The 20,188-nt window shown below is 41.9% G+C and overlaps 1 protein-coding gene and 1 non-coding gene across 3 annotated transcripts in view; one reads left to right on the top strand and one right to left on the bottom strand.

Annotated features, from left to right (window-relative positions):
* Nucleotides 1-10,189, top strand: part of MCM9 (minichromosome maintenance 9 homologous recombination repair factor) — an 80,040-nt gene extending 69,851 nt beyond the window's left edge. For both annotated transcript variants that reach the window (XM_055135007.1, XM_055135006.1), the window contains 3 exons: nucleotides 207-289; nucleotides 735-880; nucleotides 6,359-10,189. In XM_055135007.1, coding sequence (XP_054990982.1) covers nucleotides 207-289; nucleotides 735-880; nucleotides 6,359-7,787 — 1,658 coding nt within the window. In that variant the 3' untranslated portion in view covers nucleotides 7,788-10,189. The remainder of the gene's footprint in view (nucleotides 1-206; nucleotides 290-734; nucleotides 881-6,358) is intronic.
* Nucleotides 5,388-5,494, bottom strand: LOC129404547 (U6 spliceosomal RNA). The gene has a single exon (XR_008629944.1). It is a non-coding gene; the product is annotated as a U6 spliceosomal RNA (small nuclear RNA).
* Nucleotides 10,190-20,188: the final 9,999 nt, after the last annotated feature.

The following is a 20,188-nucleotide window of genomic DNA, read 5'->3' as shown; positions in this document are numbered from 1 at the left end:
TGGGCCAGAAAAAGCTCAATGAACTAGAGTATATGGTTCCATTTAGGAGCCTTTGGATATCTCCCTGAGCACACCCAGGTATAACCCACAAGCACAGTCAGGAGTAGCCCCTGAGCACCCTGTGTGTGGTCCATAAACCAATAATAATAATGATATAGTAATAATAAATTACTCTCCATAATTTCAAAAGCATCTTATTTTCTTAGCACATGCTCGCCTGATGTTTCGTGACACGGTGACTCTGGAAGATGCTATTACAGTGGTATCAGTAATGGAGTCTTCAATGCAGGTAAGGGTATTCTATACCTATTATATGGACCCTAAATGCAGGAAATTTCTTAAAGATAATTGATAGCATGTGAAAAATTATAAAAATGATTAGATTCTAGATCTACTAATTCCTAAACATATCCAAGGGAAGCCATTAAAAAAAAAAACAGGAAGTATCACAGAAACCATTCCAGGCATTCTCAGCATTGCTTTTATCGCTTGCTATAAAGTGGTAATTCTCAGCTTTTCCCAGCATGCCTGAAGGATGCTCATGGTCCCATGGCTTCCTAGAGCAATGTCTGTCCCAAGAACTGCAGGAAAGGCCTAGTGAAAGTTGCAAAAGACTTCCAGCAATTCTGTCCCCCCAAATGAGAGTGTGAAGGGTCTCTGGCATCTGTGGTCCTTCTCTGTGCAGGCTGACTGGTGACTTTTTTTATGATATTTTCTGTTTCTCATTGTTTCAGGGAGGGGCGCTGCTTGGAGGTGTGAATGCACTTCACACATCCTTTCCTGAAAACCCCCTGGAACAGTACCAAAGACAGTGTGAACTCATTCTGGAAAAGCTGGAGCTGCACAACCTCTTGAATGAAGAGTTAACAAGACTCCAAAGGTGAGAAAAGAAAATCAAGAAAGGCATATAATAGAAAATCATTGTTTGGCATTTAGTAAAATGAAGGGAGTGTAAATTAAGTGTGGAAATGTCTGTTCTGTGTGTCAGAAATTGTTTAAGTTGTCTATTGCCATATTATCAACACCCTCAAAATACATGGCTTAGATAAAAACAAATACTAAAAAGGGGGAAAAAAATCTTAGTGCTCAGTTTTCTGGGAGTCAGAAACAGAGAGAAGAGCTCGTTGGTCTGCATTCTATGCAGTGTAGAGTAATTCAGTTAGCTGTGAACACACCTCTGGGACTGACATGTCCCCAAGTATATAGGGATAGTTATTGAACCAGAGCTATGTGGTACTCTCACCTGGGCAATGAACACCTGTTTCATTAACAATAGCTCTGACCCGCTCCCATTTGACCCAGCAATACCACTGCTGGGAATATATCCCAGAAAAGCCAAAAAGTATAGTCGAAGTGACATATGCACTTATATGTTCACCGCAGCACTGTTTACAATAGCCAGAATCTGGAAAAAACCCGAGTGCCCTAGAACAGATGACTGGTTGAAGAAACTCTGGTACATCTATACAATGGAATACTATGCAGCTGTTAGAAAAAATGAGGTCATGACGTTTGCATATAAGTGGATCAACATGGAAAGTATCATGCTAAGTGAAATGAGTCAGAAAGAGAGAGACAGACATAGAAAGATTGCACTCATCTGTGGAATATAGAATAATAGACTATAAGACTAACGCCCAAGAATAGTAGAAATAAGTACCAGGAGATTGTTTCCATGGCTTGGAGGCTGGTCTCTCATTCTGGGTAACTCAGGGAAGGGACCACCAAGTAAAATGTGGTCGGAGGTCATGTGGGGGAAGGGTGATGTGGGCCGAATACAGACTAGAGACTGAACACAATGGCCACTCAACACCTTTATTGCAAACCACAACACCTAATCAGAGAGAGAGAACAAAAGGGAATTCCCTGCCATAGTGGCAGGGTGGGGGGGCGGAGACGGGCCTGGGGAGGGTGGGAGGGATGTTGGGTTTACTGGTGGTGGAGAATGGGCACTGGTGAAGGGATGGGTTATCGAACTTTGTATGGGGGAAACATGAGCACAAAGATGTATGGATCTGTAACTGTACCCTCATGATGACTCTCTAATTAAAAATAAACTAATAAAAAAAAACAATAGCTCTGACCCTCAATTCAACAAAATTGTTATTTTTTGTTAATGTAGGAGTACTGCTATTTAATCAGCCACTGGTTAAGCTGATTGAATTGGGTATGAACTCCACTTTTTTTTTTAACTGAATCACCATGAGATAGTTACAAAGCTTTCATGTTCGAGATTCAGCCATACAAAGATTGAACACCCATCCCTCCACCAGTGCACACTTTCCACCACCAATGTCCCCAGTATATTCCCATCTTCCCCATCCCAGTTCTCACCGTGCCTCCATGGCAGGCAATTTCCCCAATATTCTCTCTCTCTACTTTTTGGCTTTATGCTTTGCTCAAATTTTCCCACCACCATTTAAGCCTGCCTGCCAGGGGCAGATGCTAAATCATTTCATTGTCCATTGTTTATTTTGAATATCTTAGGTGCTGCAGCCATATGCTTCTGGAATCCTAGATTGTAAATGGTTGGGTTCCAGAGACATTTCTATAGGGCACTAATCCATTTTGGGATTCAATTGGACATCTCTGGACCAGGGCTGTTTGTGCACTAAGATGGTGCCTGGAGGCACATTGTGAGGGTGACAGCCAGGCCAACGAGCAGGCAGGAAGCTGGGGAGGGACAGCCCGGCACCTCTGCTACCATGAGGCATGGAGATTTAGTCCTGGAACCCACATACCTGGGCCTTGCTTTTGGAAGCTCTTGGTCGCCAGAATTTCATCTGGACTAAGCGGGGGAGTGCACCTGCTCCACCTGGGGGTGCCCCAGTGAAATTGGTTTGATATGGGGCCCAGAGAGATCTCCAGCTCTGTGGTGGCTTCTGAGACTCACTGCTGTGTCTCTGGCTTTTGATCTCTTTCGAGATTTATTTATGGGTTCCTGAAGCAAGGCCAGTAGTAGAGTTTACAGAGTGGTGCTGGAGTTGGTTTGTGGGAGTGACTACCAGTACTTCCATGTGTACTGGGAAGTGGGGGGAAGGTAGCCCACCACAACTCCGTGGGAGATTTCAGTCACAAAACCTGCATACCCAAATTTTCAGCAGATTGTATATTGGTGAGGTCTGTCCTGAGATGATGGAGTCAGCCTAGGGGTATTGTAGCGATTTTAGATTGTGGAAGCAAGCAGCTGCTAGGGGCACTGCTTGGGCATGCACAGGCCAGCCTGTCCCCCCTCTGATTTACCCCAGTCTATTCAGCCATGGGTGGGTCCAAGATTAACTGTGGCTTTTGATCTCTTTCCAGATTTATCTGTGGGTCTCTGAAATTAGGCCAATAAATGAGCTTGTATAGCTGAGCCTAAGGTGGTGTGTGGGCATGGCTCCCACATACCTCATTTTTGGCCATTTAATTTCTTGGTAAACTTGGTCCTAAGTTGTTGGGGTCCAGCCAAAGGCACAGCAGCAATTTTTGGTATCAGGAAGCCTGAAGGCACCATCAGGCTGCTAATGCACTCATCCTGCAGGTACAGGTTGACCTGTTGGCAGCACCATCACTGTATCACTGTATCACTGTCACACGGTCATCCTGTTGTTCATCGATTTACTCGAGCAGGCGCCAGTAACATCTCCATTTGTCCCAGCCCTGAGACTTTAACAGCCTCTCCTTACTCATTTTTCCCCCTAAAATCATTTTTCTTTGCCCTGCTATTGCCTAAATGTTCCAGATTACAATAATTTGTACTTTTTATGAAATGATCCTCTTTTCTTTTGCTCTTTCAGGTTTTTTTTGTTTGTTTGTTTTGTTTTTTTAATGCACAGTGGTGTTATGGTCCAAGCTGCTGCTTTGGACTCTTTTGTGCTCTGATGGAGCTTATTCTTTCAGGCCTGCCATAGGCAGGCTGGAGTGGCTCCATGTTTCCACTGAGGACAAACTGACATACTAGATTCAGGAAGAAATGAATTTCTAAAGCTCAGAATTAGAACTATGTGATAGAAAAGAAACAATTTGGCAAATTTAAAGTGATCATCCTTAGAGGGAAACAAGCATGAAAATTTTTGTCCTCAGTAGACAGTGATCTTACAGATAGGATCTGGATTCTGCCTTAAGATATGTTTTCCTTTAATATTTCTTTGTAACGCTGGGCTTGTTTCCAGGTTGATTCCCATAGCAACCTGTGGTGATCCACAGAGCAGCCGAGTGCCCTGCAAATGACAATGAATTACCTCCAAAATAAATTCTAAAGTTAAGCTTATCAAGTGTTATAACCCCAGTAGCATTTATATTTTTACCCCTTGTCATAGAGCTCTCTATTACTTAAGGAGATCACTTTTTTGAGTTGGTGCTTATTTTGGGGTCATGCCTGGTGGTGCTTAGAGATTAGTCCTGGCTCCATGATTAGAGATCACTCCTGGTGGGGCTCAGTGCTTGGGGCACTACAGTGCTTGGGGTACCAGTGATCGGGCCAGGATTGGCTGCATTAGCAAACACACTCCCTGCTGTACTTTCCCAGCCCAAGAAATGGTATTTTTTTAATTTTTATATTTATTTATTTGTTTATTTGCTTTTTGGGTTATACCCGGCAATGCACAGGGGTTACTCCTGGCTCATGCACTCAGTAATTGCCCCTGGCAGTGCTCAGGGGACCTTATGGGATGCTGGGATTTGAACCCGAGTTGGCCACATGCAAGGCAAATGCCCTATCCACCAGCCCTGAGATGGTATTTTTATAGCAAAACTATTTGTGTTTGTATCACAAGATAAAGATGTTTTACTAGCAACCATCTGTCCCAAATGGTGACCATTCTACCATCTTTAAATAACAAAAACAAAACAACCAAAAAAAAAACAGGCAACGATGCTGCTTTTTAGAATGAAGTAGTAAAGCTGCAGATTATATGGGGAGAACTTAATTATCCATTAATTATCCAAGTCGGAAATAGACAAAAGTACTAGAGTTAAATTTTCATATCCTTTAAGTACTGTGTCTTTTAGGATACTGTTACGGAGCTCTAACAATTATGAGTGCCCCTGACTTCAGAGTATTTTGAATAGAAATTAGTGAATTAATAAGAAAACAAAAATCATAAACCATTCTGTTTCTCAGAGAGCTCTACCATTGATATTTTAAGTTAAATATGTTTGAACTTCATTTTAATTTAATGTGTTTCCTTGCATGCATTTTCAGAACAATTTTCTTATCTTTGTTCTGGTGCAGTTTCATTTTGAGATTTAGTACAAGGTTTGATTTATGTTTTCTGACGTGATTCCATTTCAGATTTAGTACAGGGTCTAAATATGAACTAAAGCAGTGTGTACACAGGGTCATGTTGCCCTTTATTATGAAAAGACATTTCAAGATTGCTAGGAAGAGCTTTTATTTTTCTCCTAAAAATATGGAATGCCTCACAGATTTGTGTGTCATCCTTGTACCGGGGCCATGTTAGTCTTCTCTGTACCGTTCCAATTTTAGTTTATGTGCTGCTGAAGAGAAAACTAGGAAGGGTTTTTTGAAGGACCCCCCTTTTGAAAAATATAATCCCCATTAGAAACTGACCCTTAGTTTCTAAACTGCCTGTGATTTGAAATGAATATCCCTAATTATATTCTTTATTCTGGGAGGGTCAATAGGTTTCAGTTCTATATCAGCTTGATGGAGAGTTGCTGCACAGAAGAGATGTTGAAGCATAGCTGGGCTTTGTGAGAAGATGTTACAGTTGCCTAGGAGATCTGCCATGAATGTAAAGGCTTAGGGGAGGTGGTAGGGGCCCCTGGTCCAGAGGAAGCACAGTCTCATTGCTCTTGAGAAATGTGACTTTTCAGGTGTAATAAAATTCCATGCCCCGTTTAGGTAGAGAGCCGGAGTAATCTCGATCACCAATCTTTCACTTTGGATTTCACCTGCAAACTGGTTACAGAACAACCAGAGCCATGTTCATGAGCAGCAGGCCACTAGTGTTCGAGACACAGTCTGTCTCCCAGTTCTGTTTCTCATGGGAAGTGATGACACTGACCCTTCCATCATTGAATTAAATAGACTTTCAGAGAGATATAAAAGTATAGACAGATCTGTGGCCACTTAATTTTATTATATTACATTTATAGAATATATTAGAATGATTACCAGAGCAAAATATTGGACAAAACTTTGTACAAATGGGAAAATATTTCTTCTCCTTTTGCTCTGCAACCATACTTGGTATTAAATTGGAATTATCTTGGATTTAAACCTTTATATTTGGTATTAACTTGGAATTATCATGGATTTAAACCTTCATATGGCTTTTCTGGGAATACAGAAATGATAGGTTAAAATTCTCTTCCCATTAATTCACGTTTTCCTTATGTATGTCCTCGACAGGTTGCGGAATCAAAGTGGGACCCAATCCCAACAGCAGGCTACGGAAGCAGAGTCGACTCCAGAATCCATGGGCAGTGACCAAGGAGAAGAATCCACATTTAGAACTTCCACACCTCAGGAAATGAATTGTGGCCGGCATATCTCTTCCCCTGGAGGTAGTCCCAGGGAAAACCCACTTCTTGATCTCTCATTCCATGTGGGACCCAGTAGATCTACTAGAAAGCATTCAGCTGAGCTCAAAACTAACCGAGATCATGGTTTAGACCAGATTGACACCATGGTAACTCATCAAAATGAACAAAAGAATACTGTTTCTGCTTCTTTTAGTTCCAAAACAACTGCAGGGGAAATGACTTTTAAAGTCCACAACAAATTTCAAGGAAAGGAAAGGAATCAGCTGGGTCAAACTGGCCAGCTTCCAGCCCCAGCAGAGACAGAAGGTACAGGGAAGCCAGATGATGTTGAGAGTGAAAAGGCAGCAGTAGTATCTGAAGCTGTAGTATCTGCTGATGAACCAAACTCAGTGCTGACTCACCATGTCCCCAGGAAACTGCACAAACTGCACAAGGGAAGAGCCCAGGAGTGTAGAAGCACCAACACAACACCTTCACTACCCACCCGCCCTTCTCCTCAATGCATTCCTGTCCCTAGCCCAGAAAGAATGCTGAAAACCCCCAAAAGAAAGAGACACAAATCCCTCGCTCTGGCCGAAGGGCCTGAACTTGAAAATGTTGAGAGTCAAGGTCCCCCTTTAGCCAAATTGGCAAAGTTTACTTTCATACGGAAGTCCAAACTGATCCACTCCCCTGAAGACCACAGCTATGAGTCTCCTGGTACAGCTGAAATAGCAGCTGAGAGCCCTAACCTTTCCCGACGTAGAGCAGGAGGAGAAGCAGTGCTACCTGGGAAGGGCTCAGAAAGGTTGACATCCGTCTCCGGAAACAGAAGCTCAGATCAGCTACTGGACAATGCAAATGAGGTGTCACAACAGCCACCACAGAAACATGGATCCAGAGAGAAAAGAGAATGTATTCCTGAAAAGAGAATTATACAGCCTGAATTAGAGCTGAGGCGGGAGACTGGGCATTTTCATCTTTCTGGTGAAAAAGATGGAAAGGTTTCATGCAGTAATAAAAGTGGCAAGGTTCATGCTTCTACCTTAACCAAATTGGCAAATTTCTCTTTTACTTCCTCTGAATCCAAAGAAGAATCCACATCTCCTCCTAAAAGTGTGAACCGGAGTGAGAAAGGCCCAAGCCTGCCTTTTACTACCACAGCCCCAATATTTGGCAGTAAAAGGAAAACTTTTCAGCTAGGGAGTTCCACTGAGAAATTGAATCTTTCAAAAAAATCTCTCTTCTCTTTATCAGAACTAGATGATGAAGCATTAGATTTTGATTGGGAAGAAGAAATGAGAAAAAAGCCATAATCATGAAAAGCATTCTGATCAACTTCCTATCCCAATATAACACTTTGAAGATAGCAGTATAGTATTTGTAAGGGTAGAAAACTGTTGACCCTACTAAGTTGACATTCTTAAACTAGTTCCACTAGCAGGTTTTATAATTTCAGATGTAACTTCATGACTTAAAGAATTGTAAATCTGCTTAAGTAATACTAGCTCTCCATCAAATTGCTTGACATTGTGCTTAATTTTACAAAGGGGAGTACTTGTGTTCCCAGAGATGTCCCTGTTTGGAGTTTGTTGGTTATGGAATTTTTAGGGGTGAGAGTCCTCCTTAGGTCACTTATTTTACTCATTGTGACTCAAATGCCAGCAATGTGGTACTCATAATGCTATTCAAAGCAGACAAACTGCTCTTCTAGTTTTCCTTTTATTTTTTGTTTAGTGTTTCATCCAAGATATAACAGGTACTCTGCATATTCCTTAGGATTTGTCAAAATCAATCATTTGCTTTTTCTAAAGTGTCTGAGTTTATTTTCATGTCAAATTAAATGCCACTAATGTTTTTCTCTTTGAGAGGCATCTTTGTAATTCCATGATAACCCTGAAGCTGATCAAACAGCATTTCTCGGACATATTTGCTTTTTGGTTTGACAATTTTTTAGCCAACATTTTGTGCTTCAAGGTAATCTTTAACTCTTGGGGGCCTGTCTTCCGCACACTTTAAATCCATAATTGGAAGGAGGGTGTGCAGTAGCTTTCAATCATGTATCTTGGCATATAGCTAAGTGATTGAGAAGAAAAAAGAACTACTAACTCATGATACATTTGTCTTTAAAACAAAGTAAGAGACTATATTCGAGAGGAATGGACATCTTAAATGCTAGAAATAAGTTTTTCCTTCACATTCTAGTATGGGTGGCTAGAATTCCATAACTAGAGACTTTTTCTTAAATATGAATCTGAGAAATAATTAGCATATTGTTTAATTTGGGGACTTTCAGACATGAGGATACTTTAAAACTTGGTTTAATATTCACTTCAGAGCCAGGGAGATAGCTTGAAGGTCTGGAGTTTATGCTTTGACATCAGAGCCCCAAAGGTTCAATCCCCAGCACTCGAAGGTCCCTTGAGCACTGCTGGGAGCAGCCCTCAAGCACTGAGCTGGGAGACTCCCCTGAGCACTGCTGGTTGTGGCCACAAAACAACAGCAAAAAGACAAAGTTCATTTCATCAGATTATACTGAAAAAGTTAAGATTCCCGGTTTTTCATGAGTATTTGAATGTTAACACCAGAATTGATAACATTTTCTGGAAAGCTTTAAACTTTGACTAGAAAGTTAGAATGGATGAGTCTTTCAGCAGCTAATCAGAGATATGTAAGATATAAAACTTATTGTTGTGAATTCGTGTATACCTATTTAAAACATCAAGACTGGTCTAAGTTCTTTGTGGTTTCTGTACTTAATTATGTCCCAGCATAGTATGATAATTAATTTTCTAAATTGCTATCTTTCAGTATAACTACTCTCCTAAGTTTCACTGTACTTGCTAAAACAAAAAGAAAGGATCTAGGTCATTGGCAAATTGAATTGGTCTGGCTGTGGTATGTTTTGGTAGCTTAGGATAATTTAAATCATAGCCTCTGTGTTGATGAGGTGCTTTTAAAATATTAATAATAATAATAATGATAAGGGCCTCCCCAGAAGTCTCAGGAGCTGAGAGGTATGTGGGTGGGCAGGGCCCACTCCCATCTCCATGGGTGCTCAGCCTGGATCCTGCAGTGCTGGGAGCTCACCAGGTCCACATCCTGTGGTGCTGTGGTGTGTGGGGCTGGGGTGGGGGTCCCAGTGCCAGGGAGACAACTCGTGTGCAGGGCATGTACTCCAGCCCATTGAGCTGTGACTTTGGGCTCAGCTGCTACCTTCCATTACTATTCTTTTGTATCTGATATTTTTACCATAATACATTAAATGTGGTATGACTTAAGATATATAATCTTTTGGTTTGTCATCATATTAGGTAAGGTATTTGATGCTATCAACATTTAAAATGGTTCTTATATTATCTGGGGAATAGAACAGGGTGTTTATGTGTTTATACTCATTTTCTTTCTTCTTCTTTTTTTTTCTATTCAAAGCAATAAAACTGCTTCTTGATTCCTTTGAGCATTTCCTGTAGAAATGGTAGGAATTAGAGATCAAATTTGGATGTCAGAGATGTCTACGGGGGTCAGCAGTGGGCAAAGTGTTACTACTTTGGTTGAAAATTCCTTCTAGTTTTGCAGCTGGGAAGTGTTGAATGTTATGAAATCACGATTTACTCTGTCAGTGTCACCTTTTTCTTTTTATTTTCTAGCATTGGAAATGTGATTGTTTAATATTTAGAGTCATTAAAATGGAATAAACAATATTATTGTGACTTTTTTTTGTCTTAAACGTTTTTGGGTTTTCTTGGCCAGTGGTGTTGGGATGGGATGTAGGGGTTCCCAGGCAGTGTCTGGGGACCTGCAGACCACTCCCAGCTGTGGGGGGACATTATGGTGGATGCTTCTGAGGCACATGTATCCACCTTTTCTTGTATACTATGAAATTTTATGAGGGTCAAGATTCTTCCCAGATAGTGTTTAATGTGTGTACCAAGGAAGCATACATGTGTCTTTAGGGAAATAATGTACAGTTTCAAAAGTTTGTCTGATCATTAAAGGAAAGTGTAAAAAATGCCTTTAATTCTTGAGTGTTGTTAGGTTATTCTTAAGATTAGCCTGCACATATGCTGCCTCAGCACATGTGTTGCTGCCAAGTGAATGCAGTGCCCAAGCACATGTGTGGCCTGCATCTCCTTTCTTTCTATATGTACTTTCATATCGAGTGCTGGGATATGTAATAGAGTGCTCGTTCCACTCTAGGGAAGCATGTATTCTCTCTTGAGCACATTACTCTCCCCTGCCCACTTCCTCAAAACTTCCAAATCAAACCTGTTATATTTTAAAAACAATAAAAATTAAAAAGACTAGGGGCTGGAGCTATAGCACAGAGGGCAGGGTGTTTGCCTTGCACGCGGCCAACCCGGGTTCGATTCCCAGCATCCCATATGGTCCCCTGAGCACCGCCAGGGGTAATTCCTGAGTGCAGAGCCAGGATTAACCCCTGTGCATTGCCAGGTGTGACCCAAAAAAAAGCAAAAAAAAAAAATTTAAAAGACTAGCAGACTCCAAGGCTGGAGCACTAGTACAGTGAGTAGGGTGCATGCCTTGCATACAGCTGACCAAGGTTCAAAACCCTAGCACCCCATATGGTTCGCTGAGCAAGGCCAGCAGTGATCCCTGAACTCAGAGCCAGAAGTAAGCCCCAAGAACTGCCATGTGTGGGCCCAAATCAAAACATAAGACTAGCAAACTCCTTAATAACTGTTTAATAAGGTAGTATTTTTGAACACAATTTTTTTAATAAAAATACCAAACTAGATTGTTATTAGAACTGCATTAAATAATTGAGTTAGGATGTTTTAGTGCTTCTGACTGGAAAATATGTAATTTCATTGATATTTTAATATTTGATATTAAGAAATTTATGATGGGATTTATTATAGTTTTTGACTACATCTTAGAAATATAAGCAAAACAAGCATATTATGATGTCTTTACCTCTTTGATTTAACTCAGACTTTAAACTTTTCTAAAGGCATTCTAAAATTTTAATAGTGTGGCTATAGTCTTGGTTTACAAATATTTTTACCAAACCTACATATTTTGTGTGTATGTTTTGCTACAAGTGCTAAGCATGCCACACAGAAGCACTGTAGCACAGTCGCACTGTCGTCCCATTGTTCATCGCTTTGCTCGAGGGGGCACCAGTAATGTCCCCACTGTGAGACTTGTTACTGTTTTTGGCGTATCAAATACACCACAGGTAGCTTGCCAGACTCTGCTGTGCGGGTGGGATACTCTCGGTAGCTTGTCTGGCTCTCTGAGAGGGGCAGAGGAGTCAAACCCATGGCGCCCGCGTGCAAGGCAAACGCCCTACCTGCTGTGCTAACGCTCCAGTCCTTTTGCTACTGGAAAATCAGCTTGAGAAAAATCAGCGATCAGCCACAAGGGGGACCCCCAGAGCTCACCTTTAGCCAAGCCACCGCGTTTGAAATCATCACAAACCTACATACATACCTTGAAAGTCTCAATCAAGAGACTGTCTGGGATCAGGCTGACTTTTCAGATGCAGCTGATCGGGTAATCTATGTCCAAAACTAACAATACCTAAGCCACTTAGAAGGTTGCTTTGTATTCCTCAGTGTTCAGAATACCATCTTCTATATCAGCATTCTACATTAACATTGAAGAGAGATGGAAGAAGGCTGCTAACACATTAGCACTCACTTCAGCAGAGCCTTTGCCTTCACTGTCCCATCTTGCATGTGGTGGAGGCCCCCAGAAATATAGGGGGGCATTCCCAACATACCCTATTCAGTGTCACTCGGGACATGTACGGAAGCTGTGTTGTTTTTAGGTTTTATCAGATCCAATACCTCCTCTCTTGCTTGAAAGTTTCAACATGTTTAAAGTAATTTTTTTATGAGTGAGCAAAAGTCAAGCGTCATGAATTTTTTTTCATGTAGATATTCCAGTGGGAAGTACAATCTGAGATGGAAGTGGGATGTGATCACTGGGTGTGATCTATCTCACAAAACAGAAACTATCTTATAAACACGTAATTTTTAGACTTCTCTTATTTATGTTAGGCCAGGATGTTGACATTCTGACTACATCAAAAGAACTGAACTACCAAAAAAGAATGTATTGGGATAATAATAAACCAGTTTTGAAATATTGATAACTGAACTTCAGTGTCCACCGGTAAGGTAGCATAGAAATATTAAGCCGGCAGATTAGATTCTAGAACCAGATGAGTCACTAGTCAGCTGTCTGGCCTGTGTCTGCCTTAAGAGACCCATAAAAGCACAAATCTGAGTCAGATGTTGCCGAGTTTTAAGAAAGGAGAATCCTCGGGGCTAGATGCAGTGAAATGATGTTTTATAAGGATTTAGCAGGACAGAAAACACTCTAGGAAAGTGACATGTCCTCCTAGGGGCTAGTGCTCTTCTGGGGCCTCAAGGCCCCCCCGCTGCTGCCTCTCTATGTGCCAGTGTGCTCCCCACCCCACAGCCCCACATTCTGCTCACTCAAGACGTCTCTAGGAGCTTTTGATTTGCTTTGGGAGCAGATCCCAACTATACCTTTTCCTGGCTTTTCCAGGTGATGCACGCACTTCTATTTAACCGATTCAGACTGTTCACTTTAAGAGGAAGTGGAGATTGAGGCGGTTCAGTGAACTTCTGGGCCAAATATAGCTGAGTTGAGACAGTTCCCCAAATCTAGAGATGGGTGGCAGTGGCCAGTCTAGTGAAAGTCTTCTGTCTTCACAGGGTTTGGAGTTATAGGTTCTATCATTCTACCAACCTTTATAGTATTTCTTACAATTACCAAGTTGGGAGAGCATGTCTCTGATGGCATTTGGTTTATCTTTCCCAAGGAAGTCACATAAATCCTGATCTGAATGCAACTAAATATTTTTTAGGTTCAAGCCACTTTTGTCTGTTGAAAGTGCAGTTTATGCTATAGGTCAGATAAGAGCTGTTTCTTGTGTCCCTGGTTAGCAGACATTTATTTTTCTATGTATAAATTGATCTCTATAACTGCATCATAGCTCTCAGGAATACTCAGATTGAAGAACAGATATAAAGGATATTACTCTAAACAATCGCTTTACATCACTGAAACAAAAACAATCACTAAAGATAAAGATATATTTTAGCGTCTTTTTAAATTTTCTACTTTATACATGCCAACAAAATGGGAAATAGGTCCACTAGGAAGAAAAGGGGACACACTTAAGTGTCTTAGACTTACTTATTCCTTTTTACAGCTACTCTTAGTTCAGAATAACTCCAAACTGAAGAGTTATGCAATATTGTTCTTTAATGACTATTTTATCATTGTTGGGAAATTAAATATTTTTAGAAAGGAAACCTAAAGCTGCTTTGAGGGATCTAGCATCTTGGCAACCTTAGATTTGAGAATTCAAGTGTGAACAGGAAAAGACATTGGTACTTGGAGTTGCAGCAACTTTGCTCCAGAATGACCCCTATATCTGTATACCTTGCCCCTAGAAATTTGGAAAACCAGGGGAAGGGTGAGGGGGGAAGAGCTTGCATAACATGATCCATCCTTGCATGCCATACATTATCAACTTGGGTTATTCTTTCCATAGAAAAACAATGATAGTTGCAAGATGTGTACTAGGCTTCTTTCTTTCTCCACTTTGAAGAAGCCCCTCTTTTCTCTCTCTCTCTCTCTCTGTCTCTCTCTCTCGCTCACTCTTTCTCTCCCTCCCTCTCCCTTCCTCAGAATTTACAAATAAAACCCGATTTTACTTCAAAAACCAAAACATTGGAATTATAATTTTATTATGTACTTGTAATGATTTATAATACTATATAGTAGTTTTATTCCAAAAATGCTAAAATAAACTTTCAAACTTTGAACCAAGTTCACTGAACCAGAGTTTTTCTAAGATTCTTAATTATTTTCACCCATATTTTAATTATATAAGTCATAATAAAATTAGTAATTAAGATTCATTTATTTGCTCGAGCAGGTACCAGTAACATCTCCATTGTGAGACTTGTTACTGTTTTTGGCATATCGAATACATCATGGGTAGCTTGCCAGACTCTGCTGTGTGGGCAGGATACTCTCAGTAGCTTTTGCAGGGCTCTCCGAAAGGGATGGAGGAATCGAACTTGGCTCAGCCGCATGCAAGGCAAATGCCCTACCTGCCGTGCTATTGAAAATGTGTTTATTTTATGACATTTACTGGTTACAGCAACTAGTAATATTCATATTGCAGGTGATTCACCATTTTACAAAATGAGGGAAAGGCTCAGATATTTAAGTGATTAAAAAAAATGTAATATTTGAATGATGAGGATCTGAAACCCAGGGGTAGTGCTCAGTGTCGGGCTCCTGCTTTGAAGGCATGAAACTGTGAGTTCTATTCCAGGCACCAGCACCCATGCCTATCCAGGTGAGGCTTTGCCGGTTACAGTTCACAACAAAGTGTATAGCTCACCACATCCAACTGTGTGTGAGCACCAGTCATAGAAAGGGAAGGAGAGACGAGCTTGCAGCAATGGGACACGCAGGAGATCTCGGGACGGGGGTGTTACCGGCGCCGTTCTCTACCGAGATGTGACCGAGCCTCTCCGTTGCTGAATGACCGTGATCAGGGGGGCCACCTATCTACTTTTGGCACCAGCAGCGTCTTGCAGAAATGTCTCTAGACTGTGAACTAAGCCACCCCCCCCATGCCGTCCCAGTGGGGGAAAGGTTTTTCTCTTTCGGCTTTTCCTTTCCAGGGCTGGGGGGAAAGGCATGGCGACCGCCCTCTTATAAGGACCACTAAAGAGAGGTATGAGCTTGCAATGATGCAATTTCTGGCAGAAATTTCCCTGGACTTAGTTACTAAAATACTAAAATACAGAAATCCAAAAACTGCGCAGCCGCGATAGCCACGAAGGCCCCGTAGACCTCATATCTCTTCATTCTCAGCAATGGAAAAAAAATTATCAAATGCTTCCTTTTCAGCAGGTCTGATTTGGGTGGGGGGAACTCCAAATAATAATAGTGAGTTTTTTGTTGAAATATTGAATGTAATCAAAGTAAAGAGAAAGTAATGTGAAATTTATCAGCTACACAGGCGGGGGGAGGGTGGGAGTGGGATGGGAGGTATACTGGGGTTCTTGGTGGTGGAACATGTGCACTGGTGAAGGGATGAGTGTTCGATCATTGTATAACAGACTTAAGCCTGAAAACTTTGTAACTTTCCACATGGTGATTCAATAAAAAAAAAAGAAAAAAGAAAGGGAAGGAAAAAATAGATTAGGTTCTGAAACATCTACTTTCCAACTCTTTCCACCTTATTGATCCGTTAAAAAAAAGTACTCAATCCTCAGTACCACATGTTCCCTTCAGAACCACCAATGGTGACTCCTGAGCCCTGTCAGATATGGCCCCAAACAAAACCAAAAAGTTGTCTAATTAGAGAAAGTAATCTATTTAGATTGCTTACTTTATGATGGACTGGAGCAATAGCACAGCGGGTAGGATGTTTTCCTTGCAGGCAGCCAACCCGGGTTTGATTCCTCCATCCCTCTCATCCTCCTGCAAGGTACCAAGAGTACCAAGAGTATCTTGCCCGCACGGCAGAGTCTGGCAAACTACCTGTGGCGTATTCGATATGCCAAGAACAGTAACAACAAGTCTCACAATGGAGACCTTACTGGTGCCCGCTCGAGCAAATTGATGAACAACGGGATGACAGTGCGACAGTGATACAGTGCTACTTTATGATAGTTACTTAAACATTTTTCTAGTATTAATTTATTTAGAAATCACAACAACCTGACCAGAGAGATACTACAGAAGATAAGGCCCTCCCCTTTGCCTATAGCTGGCCCAATTTGCATCCCCAGCACCGCATATGGTTCCCCCAGCACCGCCAAAGATCACTTCAGAGGACAGAGCCAGGAGTAGCCTCTGCAGTTTTGCATGCATCCTCCCAATAAAAAAGTTTGTTATTTTTTAACTACAACAATCCATAACATAGGTGGCATTATTTGTTTCATTTTACATATCACATTCTTGCTGAGTGTGGCCTAGTGATCTTAAATAATATGACTCAAGTTTATGTTACTAGCAAATGATGGGTGAGGGAGAAGGGCCTCTTCCTTCAACCATAAGTGAAGAAGAAAGGTATTCTACACGCAGTTCTCCTAGGAGCTGGTCCCTTTACTGACACCCCACAGACCAGCGCTTCGTGACCTACTCTCTATCTTACACTAGAGGGAGTCTCCATACTGCTGTCCTAAGATGCCCTTCAACAACAAAATACCCAGACCCTTTCTCCACTTTTAGTCTGTTCTCTCTCAGAGCATTTTGAAGGGCTTTTCTATTCCTCCATTCTCAATTTTCCTCTCTGACCCATTCTGTTACCCCACTCCCCACCCTCCACCCCACTCACTGGATCTGATTCTCTTATCAAGATCACCTATGAACTTCTATTCTCATTCACTATCCTTGACTTACTGGATTTTAACTTGGTTGGTTTCTCTCTGCTCCCCAGAATCCTTTGTCACCTCAAGTGCCAGGATGTTACTTACTGACTTGGTTTTTCTGTTCTTTACCTCAGTTTCTCCTCTCTCGGGACTTAGAAATCTCTAACACCCTCTGCATCTGACCTCCAGCTGCCTTTGACATCACACGCCAGCCATGCTGTTCTGAAATTCTCCAGACATGATTCAGTGTTGGGGTCTTTTCACTTTGTTCCATTTCTGTGGCGTGCCCACCCTTGAATGACTCTATGATTACTTCCTCATTTTTCAGAATTGTGCTGATTGTCATCCCTCATAGAAGCCTACTCTAACTTATCTAAAATTTCAGAACATTCCTCCCCTTTACTGCATTTGCTCCTTTTATTTGTATCATTTAACTCCTCTTCTACAATTTATCTGGCTTCCACAGGGGTAAACCTGATTAATTGAATGGACATTGTCTGGGGATTGCCACTCGGCTTTCTGTAGTGTAGCATTGATTTCTGCCTTTTGTGCTGGATGTTTGTAATTTGTCCTCTTGCCCAGAGGCTTATAGTAGGGTCAGTGTCAGAGGCTCTCACTTATTGCTCCCCTCTGTTCCCAGAGGAATCCTTCAGGGCGTGTGGGTATTCTGCCAACCTCTCAGTATTTTCTATTGCAATTAGACATTCAGGAGGTGGGAGGTAACCTTTGGATTTGCCTCTGAAGTGGAGCTAGCTTAGGAGAGTACGTTTATTACCTGCCCCCCTCCTAGGTACCCACTCTACCAGGGTCCTTGTTTTGTATCAAGGCAGATGTTGTCAGCTAAGACCTTGTGTCCAATAGTTCTGAAAAATGTCGTGCTATTTTCTTTCCCCCAGGATATGGTTATCCAAGCAGTTGTCGCTTGTCCTTTTGGGAAACACATTGTCTTGTAGACTCTCCAAGGTACTTCTGCCCAAGGACCTAACTGTTCTTCAGTCCATGAGAACAAAGATTTTGTTCACAATTTGGTTTAGGTTGAGAAATTGTTTTTAAAATGTCTGACTTGTTATTGGCCCAGCTTCCCCGTGACTCTGTGCAACAGAATAGACTGGAAACTGGAATCCACATTAAAGTGCAGACTGCGGGTCTAAACCTCCAGAGTTTAGGTTTAGGCTTTGGCCTGAAAAGGGCTGTTTCAAGAACTTTTTCAGATGTTTCTGCTGGTGGTGATGGTGAGAGGGCTATTCTTTGAGACTCACTGGTGCAGATTTTACTACCTCTAGAGACTCCTGCCATTTCCTTTTCCATTTCTCTCTAAATCTGTCTCCTACCTGCTTGTCTGACCTTCTCAATGAGCTGTTTTCACTAAACTTCCTCTGAATATAAACATTATCTTTGGCCTCCAATATTTTGGGATCTTCTCTCTCCACATTGCTCAATCATGAGATGTAGACTTGGGAGAGGACATAGCCTTGGGGGGGCTCTGGTCAGGTAAGAGCAACCTCTGGGATTAGTGATTCAACTCTGACCTGTTAGCTGTCAATATTTTGAGTGACTGGGGAAACTGGGTACATGAATCTTAAGTGAGAAAGTTGAGGGGTGCACTTTAGACATGAAGGGAAGAAGTGAGGGATGCACTTCAGAACCATGATCTGACTTATGGTTGGGACTAGAGAAAGGGGAGTGAGACATCCTGGGGCATAAATAAAATTGAAGGGTAGCACTGTAGCACTGTCATCTCGTTGTTCATTGATTTGCTGAAGCAGGCACCAGTAACGACTCCGTTGTGAGACTTGTTGTTACTGGTTTTGGCATATCGAATACTCTCGGTAGCTTGCAGGGCTCTCCGAGAGGGACAGAGGAATCAAACTTGGGTTGGCTGCCTGCAAGGCAAATGCTCTACCCGCTGTGCAAGGGTACAGCAAGAGAAAGAAAGAAAGAAAGAAAGAAAGAAAGAAAGAAAGAAAGAAAGAAAGAAAGAAAGAAAGAAAGAAAGAAAGAAAGAGAGAGAGAGAGAGAGAGAGAAAGAAAGAAAGAAAGAAAGAAAGAAAGAAAGAAAGAAAGAAAGAAAGAAAGAAAGAAAGAAAGAAAGAAAGAAAGAAAGAAAGAGAGAAATAAAGAAAGATAGAAGGAAAGAAAGAAAGAAAGAAAGAGAGAGAGAGAAAGAAAGAAAGAAAAGAAAGAAAGAAAGAAAGAAAGAAAGAAAGAAAGAAAGAAAGAAAGAAAGGAAGGAAGGGAGGAAGGAAGGAGGAAGGAAGGAAGGAAGGAAGGAAGGAAGGAAGGAAGGAAGGAAGGAAGGAAGGAAGGAAGAGAGAAAGAGAGAAAGGAAAGAAGGAAGGAAGAAAGGAAGGAAGGAAGAGAGAAAGAGAGAAAGGAAGGAAGGAAGGAAGGAAGGAAGGAAGGAAGGAACGAAGGAAGGAACGAAGGAAGGAAGGAAGGAAGGAAGGAAGGAAAAAAGGAAGGAAAAAAGGAAGGAAAAAAGGAAGGAAGGGTTTTGTTATAAAACTTTTTTAAATGCAAAAAAAATAAAACTTAAAAAATGCCAGGTTTTTAAGCATATGGCACATTGGTATTCCTGATTTCTCCCTTTGCTCCAAGACTCCAGCATGGCTTAGATGGCACTGTCTTCCCTTACCAAAGTCGTGTCCCCGCGGACAGAGCCTGGGCCGGCCGGTTCTTGCCGCAGCTCCACCACTAGGGGGCAGGAAGCCTCTCTCAGCCGCTCACCGGGCTGGAGCAAAGGGCCGAGCAAACGCTGGAGACCTGCCGGCACTCAGCTCTCAGGATGAAAACGTTTCTTCTTCCCCACTCAGGCTCTGGTGGCTAACCCAGGGGCCAGCCGGCGACGGGGCGGGGATAACGGCGAGGGCGCCGTTTGATCACCGCGAAATAAAGCTCGCTCCTCCGCAGACTTTGGAAACGCCTACCCGCAGAGAGCCGGCCTGCCGAGGCGCCGGTGCAAACCTCTGAGCTCTGAAGTCAGAGCCCGGTTTATAGAATCCTGCAAGAATCCAATAATGAGATTCCGCTGGGAGGTCGGGCCAGGCTGTTAGATTCCATTTCCACAAGGTCCTTAGAGAGATTTGTATTAATCAGAAGCTTGGGGCGGTTGGAGGGGGCACTCCTAGAATTTTGCACAAGATATTAATAAGCCAGCATTTCAAAAGATAGAGATAGCATAGATGTAGATCACTCTGCAGTGTACTGATTTGCTATATTTATATATTGCTTTATGATGGCCACCTATGCATTAGCTCACACTTCTATCCTTTCACACGACTCTTGTATTATTGTGGAGAGATCAATTAATACCT

Source organism: Sorex araneus, chromosome 4 (genome assembly GCF_027595985.1).
Source record: "Sorex araneus isolate mSorAra2 chromosome 4, mSorAra2.pri, whole genome shotgun sequence".
NCBI classification, from domain to species: Eukaryota; Metazoa; Chordata; class Mammalia; order Eulipotyphla; family Soricidae; genus Sorex; species Sorex araneus.
Note: the sequence above shows the minus strand (reverse complement) of the source record. Positions and strands in the feature narration are given on the sequence as shown.